Raw genomic sequence first — 8836 nt, forward strand, 5'->3', positions numbered from 1 at the left:
AACGTTACTCCACATGTATCATAGCGTGCCAGCTTGATGTGGGAGGAAAGCACATATTGACGTCTCAGACGTGTAACGTTTTGGGGAACTCACGAGCACGGGCATAGCGTAGACAAACTTAAAAACATAATCAGTGCGGACCCCTGATCTACAGGTTTCCGGCGTTGGTTGCCATGGATATATCCCGTCCTGTTGCCTTGGACACATTCCTTCCTGTTGTCTTGGACACATTCCTTCCTGTTGCCTTGGAAATATTCCTTCCTGTTGTCACTGACATATTCCTCCATGTTGCCTTGGACGCATTTCTTTTTGTTGCCTTGGACACATTCCTTCTTGTTGCCTTGGACACATTCCTTCCTGATGCCTTGGACACATTCCTTCTTGTTGCCTTGGACACATTCCTTCCTGTTGTTGTGGACATAGTCCTTCTCGTTGCCTTGGACACATTCCTTCTTGTTGCCTTGGACACATTCCTTCTTGTTGCCTGGGACACATTCCTTTTTGTTGCCTTGGACACATTCCTTCCTGTTGCCTGGGACACATTCCTTCCTGTTGCCCTGGATACTTCCTTTCCTGTTGTCACTGACATATTCCTCCATGTTGCCTTGGACACATTCCTTCTTGTTGCATCGGACACATTCCTTCCTGATGCCTTGGACACATTCCTTCTTGTTGCCTTGGACACATTCCTTCCTGTTGTTGTGGACATAGTCCTTCTCGTTGCCTTGGACACATTCCTTCTTGTTGCCTTGGACACATTCCTTCTTGTTGCCTGGGACACATTCCTTTTTGTTGCCTTGGACACATTCCTTCCTGTTGCCTTGGACACATTCCTTCCTGTTGCCCTGGATACTTCCTTTCCTGTTGTCACTGACATATTCCTCCATGTTGCCTTGGACACATTCCTTCTTGTTGCATCGGACACATTCCTTCCTGATGCCTTGGACACATTCCTTCTGGTTGCCTTGGAAACATTCCTTACTGTTACCTTCGACACATTCCTTCTTGTTGTTGTGGACATAGTCCTTCTAGTTGCCTGGGACACATTCCTTCTTGTTGCCTTGGACACATTCCTTCTTGTTGCCTGGGACACATTCCTTTTTGTTGCCTTGGACACATTCCTTCCTGTTGCCTTGGACACATTCCTTCCTGTTGCCCTGGATACTTCCTTTCCTGTTGTCACTGACATATTCCTCCATGTTGCCTTGGACACATTCCTTCTTGTTGCATCGGACACATTCCTTCCTGTTGCCTTGGACACATTCCTTCCTGTTGCCTTGGACACATTCCTTCTTGTTGCCTTGGACACATTCCTTCCTGTTGCCCTGGATACTTCCTTTCCTGTTGTCACTGACATATTCCTCCATGTTGCCTTGGACACATTCCTTCTTGTTGCATCGGACACATTCCTTCCTGTTGCCCTGGATACTTCCTTTCCTGTTGTCACTGACATATTCCTCCATGTTGCCTTGGACACATTCCTTCTTGTTGCATCGGACACATTCCTTCCCGTTGTTGTGGACACATTCCTTCCTGATGTTGTGGACATAGTCCTTCTAGTTGCCTGGGACACATTCCTTCTTGTTGCCTTGGACACGTTCCTTCTTGTTGCCTGGGACACATTCCTTCTTGTTGCCCTGGACACATTTCTTCCCGTTGCCTTGGACACATTCCTTCCTGTTGCCTTGGACACATTCCTTCCTGTTGTTGTGGACATAGTCCTTCCTGTTGCCTTGGACACATTCCTTTCTGTTGCCTTGGACACATTCCTTCCTGTTGTTGTGGACACATTCCTTTCTGTTGCCTTGGACACATTCCTTCCTGTTGTTGTGGACACATTCCTTCCTGTTGCCTTGGACACATTCCTTCCTGTTGTTGTGGACACATTCCTTCCTGTTGCCTTGGACACATTTCTTCCCGTTGCCTTGGACACATTCCTTCCTGTTGCCTTGGACACATTCCTTCCTGTTGTTGTGGACATAGTCCTTCCTGTTGCCTTGGACACATTCCTTTCTGTTGCCTTGGACACATTCCTTCCTGTTGTTGTGGACACATTCCTTTCTGTTGCCTTGGACACATTCCTTCCTGTTGTTGTGGACACATTCCTTCCTGTTGCCTTGGACACATTCCTTCCTGTTGTTGTGGACACATTCCTTCCTGTTGCCTTGGACACATTTCTTCCCGTTGCCTTGGACACATTCCTTCCTGTTGCCTTGGACACATTCCTTCCTGTTGTTGTGGACATAGTCCTTCCTGTTGCCTTGGACACATTCCTTTCTGTTGCCTTGGACACATTCCTTCCTGTTGTTGTGGACAAATTCCTTTCTGTTGCCTTGGACACATTCCTTCCTGTTGCCTTGGACACATTCCTTCCTGTTGTTGTGGACATAGTCCTTCCTGTTGCCTTGGACACATTCCTTTCTGTTGCCTTGGACACATTCCTTCCTGTTGTTGTGGACACATTCCTTTCTGTTGCCTTGGACACATTCCTTCCTGTTGTTGTGGACATAGTCCTTCCTGCTGCCTTGGACACATTCCTTCCTGTTGTTGTGGACACATTCCTTCCTGTTGCCTTGGACACATTCTTTCCTGTTGTTGTGGACATAGTCCTTCCTGCTGCCCTGGACACATTCCTTCCTGTTGCCTTGGACACATTCCTTCCTGTTGTTGTGGACACATTCCTTTCTGTTGCCTTGGACACATTCCTTCCTGTTGTTGTGGACATAGTCCTTCCTGTTGCCTTGGACACATTCCTTTCTGTTGCCTTGGACACATTCCTTCCTGTTGTTGTGGACATAGTCCTTCCTGTTGCCTTGGACACATTCCTTTCTGTTGCCTTGGACACATTCCTTCCTGTTGTTGTGGACACATTCCTTTCTGTTGCCTTGGACACATTCCTTCCTGTTGTTGTGGACATAGTCCTTCCTGCTGCCTTGGACACATTCCTTCCTGTTGTTGTGGACACATTCCTTCCTGTTGCCTTGGACACATTCTTTCCTGTTGTTGTGGACATAGTCCTTCCTGCTGCCCTGGACACATTCCTTCCTGTTGCCTTGGACACATTCCTTCCTGTTGTTGTGGACACATTCCTTTCTGTTGCCTTGGACACATTCCTTCCTGTTGTTGTGGACATAGTCCTTCCTGTTGCCTTGGACACATTCCTTTCTGTTGCCTTGGACACATTCCTTCCTGTTGTTGTGGACACATTCCTTTCTGTTGCCTTGGACACATTCTTTCCTGTTGTTGTGGACACATTCCTTCCTGCTGCCTTGGACACATTCCTTCCTGTTGTTGTGGACATAGTCCTTCCTGTTGCCTTGGACACATTCCTTTCTGTTGCCTTGGACACATTCTTTCCTGTTGTTGTGGACACATTCCTTTCTGTTGCCTTGGACACATTCCTTTCTGTTGTTGTGGACACATTCCTTCCTGTTGCCTTGGACACATTCCTTCCTGTTGTTGTGGACACATTCCTTCCTGCTGCCTTGGACACATTCCTTCCTGTTGTTGTGGACATAGTCCTTCCTGTTGCCTTGGACACATTCCTTTCTGTTGCCTTGGACACATTCTTTCCTGTTGTTGTGGACATAGTCCTTCCTGCTGCCTTGGACACATTCTTTCCTGTTGTTGTGGACATAGTCCTTCCTGTTGCCTTGGACACATTCCTTCCTGTTGTTGTGGACACATTCCTTTCTGTTGCCTTGGACACATTCTTTCCTGTTGTTGTGGACATAGTCCTTTCTGTTGCCTTGGACACATTCCTTCCTGTTGTTGTGGACACATTCCTTCCTGCTGCATTGGACACATTCTTTCCTGTTGTTGTGGACATAGTCCTTCCTGTTGCCTTGGACACATTCCTTTCTGTTGCCTTGGACACATTCTTTCCTGTTGTTGTGGACATAGTCCTTCCTGCTGCCCTGGACACATTCCTTCCTGTTGTTGTGGACATAGTCCTTCCTGTTGCCTTGGACACATTCCTTTCTGTTGCCTTGGACACATTCCTTCCTGTTGTTGTGGACACATTCCTTTCTGTTGCCTTGGACACATTCTTTCCTGTTGTTGTGGACATAGTCCTTCCTGCTGCCTTGGACACATTCCTTCCTGTTGCCTTGGACACATTTCTTCCTGTTGCCTTGGACACATTCCTTCCTGTTGCCTTAGACACATTTCCTCCTGTTGCATTGAGCACATTCCTTCCTGTTGCTTTGGACATTTTCCTTCTTGTAGTCATGGACATATTGCGTCTGCTGTTATGGACGGTTTCCTTCCTGTTGTCATGGACGTATACCTTCATATTGTTAAGAACAGGTTATGAGTGTTGGTTTGTCAGCACCATACCTGAAGTCCTTATGGGTTTCATGGATCCTTTGTCTTTAGGTTTTCTCAATCACTCACTCACTCACTCACTCACTCACAGGTGGTCGCGGTGGTGGGGAAGAATTGTGGCCATTTCGTCTACAGTGTGAAACTTTCCTGAGTACTCCCGGCCGTGATGTTCCTGAAATATTGCTAGAAGCCAAAGCAAAGCTCCACGTACTCACAGAGTTGAGAGGTGTTACGTGTTACTTAGGCATAAAACGTGTTTATACAGATGGGCATAAAACGTATGGTAAACACGTTTGTACTTACACTAAAAAAACATCGGTTTTGAAATCCTTTTCATCTTTATGCATCCGAACAACACTAACTTCGTGTTAAAGACGTGTTAAAAAGTCATCAGTACTATTTGAACTTACACTATAATATCATTGTTTTTTAAATCCTTTTCATCTTTATGCATCCTCATAACACTAACTTCGTGTTAACGACGTGTTAACACATCATGAGTACTGATGTAAACATGGATATTAAAGTGCTTTCGCATCTGCTAACATCATATACAATCTATTCCCAGATCATCTTCTGTCCCTCAATATGCATCTTCTTGAATATCGGCAACGTTGTATTCCTACGATTGACGTGTACGATGCAATGACAGTGTTCCAGCGAGTGTTAAAACATTTAACTCGAGGCCAACTCGGTACTAGACGTCAATGGGTCAATGTTGTCAGCAATGTTGCAACTATATCAAGGTAGCCAGTAAATACTCGGGCCTGGCTAACAACCGGTATAAAGCATGAGCAACACTCACCCTACTCCCTGCCCAATATACTTGCCGTGGACACTTGAAGCTTGTGTTGTACTTGCCGTGGACACTTGAAGCTTGTGTTGTACTTGCCGTGGACACTTGAAGCTTGTGTTGTACTTGCCGTGGACACTTGAAGCTTGTGCTGTACTTGCCGTGGACACTTGAAGCTTGTGTTGTACTTGCCGTGGACACTTGAAGCTTGTGTTGTACTTGCCGTGGACACTTGAAGCTTGTGTTGTACTTGAAGAAGCGCACAAGTGTAATATACTTCAGATACGAGGACACTTGAAGGTTGTGTTGTACTTGCCGTGGACACTTGAAGCTTGTGTTGTTCTTGCCGTTGAAGCTTGTGTTGTACTTGAAGAAGCGCACAAGTGTAATAGACTTCAGATACGTGGACACTTGAAACTTGTGTTGTACTTGCCGTGGACATTCGAAGCTTGTGTTGTACTTGTCGTGGACACTTGAAGCTTGTGTTGTACTTGCCGTGGACACTCGAAGCTTGTGTTGTACTTGCCGTGGACACTTGAAGCTTGTGCTGTACTTGCCGTGGACACTTTAAGCTTGTGTTGTACTTGCCGTGGACACTTGAAGCTTGTGTTGTACTTGCCGTGGACACTTTAAGCTTGTGTTGTACTTGCCGTGGACACTTGAAGCTTGTGCTGTACTTGCCGTGGACATTCGAAGCTTGTGTTGTACTTGCCGTGGACACTCGAAGCTTGTGCTGTACTAGCCGCGGACACTTGAAGCTTGTGTTGTACTTGCCGTGGACACTCGAAGCTTGTGTTGTACTTGCCGTGGACACTTGAAGCTTGTGCTGTACTTGCCGTGGACACTTTAAGCTTGTGTTGTACTTGCCGTGGACACTTAAAGCTTGTGTTGTACTTGCCGTGGACACTTTAAGCTTGTGTTGTACTTGCCGTGGACACTTGAAGCTTGTGCTGTACTTGCCGTGGACATTCGAAGCTTGTGTTGTACTTGCCGTGGACACTCGAAGCTTGTGCTGTACTAGCCGCGGACACTTGAAGCTTGTGTTGTACTTGTCGATGACACTTGAAAGTTGTGCTGTACTTGCCGTGGACATTCGAAGCGTGTGTTGTACTTGCCTTGGCCACTCGAAGCTTGTGCTGTACTAGCCGCGGACACTTGAAGCTTGTGTTGTACTTGTCGATGACACTTGAAGCTTGTGCTGTACTTGCCGTGGACATTCGAAGCTTGTGTTGTACTTGCCGTGGATACTCGAAGCTTGTGCTGTACAAGCCGCGGCGCTTGAAGCTTGTGTTGTACTTGTCGATGACACTTGAAGGTTGTGCTGTACTTGCCGTGGACATTCGAAGCTTGTGTTGTACTTGCCGTGGACACTCGAAGCTTGTGCTGTACTAGCCGCGGACACTTGAAGCTTGTGTTGTACTTGTCGATGACACTTGAAGCTTGTGCTGTACTAGCCGTGGACACTTGAAGCTTGTGTTGTACTTGTCGATGACACTTGAAGCTTGTGCTGTACTAGCCGCGGACACTTGAAGCTTGTGTTGTACTTGTCGATGACACTTGAAGCTTGTGCTGTACTAGCCGTAGACACTTGAAGCTTGTGTTGTACTTGTCGATGACACTTGAAGCTTGTGCTGTACTAGCCGTGGACACTTGAAGCTTGTGTTGTTCCTGCCGTGGACACTTTAAGCTTGTGTTGTACTTGCCGTGGACACTTGAAGCTTGTGCTGTACTTGCCGTGGACACTTTAAGCTTGTGTTGTACTTGCCGTGGACACTTGAAGCTTGTGCTGTACTAGCCGCGGACACTTGAAGCTTGTGTTGTACTTGTCGATGACACTTGAAGCTTGTGCTGTACTTGCCGTGGACACTTGAAGCTTGTGTTGTACTTGTCGATGACACTTGAAGCTTGTGCTGTACTTGCCGTAAACACTCAAAGCTTGTGCTGTACTTGCCGTGGACACTTGAAGCTTGTGTTGTTCCTGCCGTGGACACTTGAAGCTTGTGTTGTACTTGCCGTGGACACTCAAAGTTTGTGTAGTACTTGCCTTTGACACTCGAAGCTTGTGTTGTACTTGCCGTGGACACTTGAAACTTGTGTTGTTCAAGTACTTGCCGTGGACACTTGAAGCTTGTGCTGTACTTGCCTTTGACACTTGAAGCTTGTGCTGTACTTGCCTTTGACACTTGAAGCTTGTGCTGTACTTGCCGTGGACATTCGAAGCTTGTGTTGTACTAGCCGTGGACACTTGAAGCTTGTGTTGTACTAGCCGTGGACACTCGAAGCTTGTGTTGTACTTGTCGATGACACTTGAAGCTTGTGCTGTACTAGCCGTGGACACTTGAAGCTTGTGTTGTACTTGTCGATGACACTTGAAGCTTGTGCTGTACTTGCCGTGGACACTCAAAGTTTGTGTAGTACTTGCCTTTGACACTCGAAGCTTGTGTTGTACTTGCCGTGGACACTCAAAGTTTGTGTAGTACTTGCCTTTGACACTCGAAGCTTGTGCTGTACTTGCCGTCGACACTTGAAGCTTGTGTTGTACATGCCGTTGACACTTGAAGCTTGTGTTGTTCAAGTACTTGCCGTGGACACTTGAAGCTTGTGTTGTATTTGCCGTGGACACTTGAAACTTGTGTTGTTCAAGTACTTGCCGTGGACACTTGAAGCTTGCGTTGTACTTGTCGTGGACACTTGAAGCTTGTGTTGTACTAGCCGTGGACACTTGAAGCTTGTGTTGTACTTGCCGTGGACACTTGAAGCTTGTGTTGTACTTGCCGTGGACACTTGAAGCTGGTGTTATACTTGAAGAAGCGCACACGTGTAATAGACTCTAGACACGTGGACACTTGAAGAGTGTGCTGTTCTTGAAGAGGGGGGTGGTACTAGCCTCAAGACACGTGTTCCGCACATCGGGCGAGCACTGCACCCTTGGGACACATACTACTTGTGCATCTTCAACTAGTGTAGCGCAACCTAGGGGCATGCCCAGTAGAGTCGGGGACAGCAACCATAACACACTCGTCTGTCTGCAGACAATGATGGCTGATAGTGGGCCTACTCTAGAGCGCTAATCGTTGGCGTGAGTGAGTGAATGAGTGAGTTGGGTTTAACGCCGCTTTTAACAATATTCCAGTTATATCACGGCGTGTCAGCTTAATGTGGGAGGAAAGCCCGAAGTGATGCAGGTTTCAGACGTTAACAACTTCGGTGAAACCCACGAGCACGGGTATGGTGCTGACAAACCTAGAAACATAATCGGGGCGAACCGGGATTCGAACCCACAATCATAGGTTTCTTGCCCCCTCGTGGGCGTGAGAATCTGCAACGTGCATCAACTCATCACAGCCCAGAAATGGAATTACGGCTTAAGGCCGGCAGACGTTGACGTTGGCTTGTATGTATCCCTCCGCTCTGAAGAAGGCATAAACCCGGCCCAACTGCTGTCAGAGGCATGTCCGATGTTAAGTACAGAGATATTAGCATTACTCAGCGCCACCAGAGGGCGCCACGCAATCAGTGTCACATGCTGGATTCAGATCGAGTCGGGCGGGATTGCCACAAAGTATATGCTAATGACTGCCGGAGGCTTTGCACAACCATATTTCAGCGCGAGGAAATAGGTGTCTTTTGTCGACAGATGGATGATGATCAAAGGCTCCAAAATTGACATGCATCATAATTCTAACAGACACGAGGTCACGACACCACACATATTGC

General features: G+C 47.1%; 1 protein-coding gene across 1 annotated transcript; it reads right to left on the bottom strand.

Moving 5' to 3' along the window:
* Positions 1–1556: 1556 nt before the first annotated feature.
* LOC125374132 (axoneme-associated protein mst101(2)-like) lies at positions 1557–6459 on the bottom strand. Its single transcript, XM_048384927.1, has 3 exons — positions 6049–6459; positions 5157–5485; positions 1557–4149 (listed from the first exon to the last, which is right to left on the bottom strand). The coding sequence occupies exons 1-3, from the start codon at positions 6457–6459 to the stop codon at positions 1557–1559; spliced, it is 3333 nt and encodes a 1110-aa protein (XP_048240884.1).
* Positions 6460–8836: the final 2377 nt, after the last annotated feature.

The sequence above is a fragment of the Haliotis rufescens genome, unplaced genomic scaffold (genome assembly GCF_023055435.1).
Source record: "Haliotis rufescens isolate VD_foot unplaced genomic scaffold, xgHalRufe1.0.p SCAF_52, whole genome shotgun sequence".
NCBI classification, from domain to species: domain Eukaryota; kingdom Metazoa; phylum Mollusca; class Gastropoda; order Lepetellida; family Haliotidae; genus Haliotis; species Haliotis rufescens.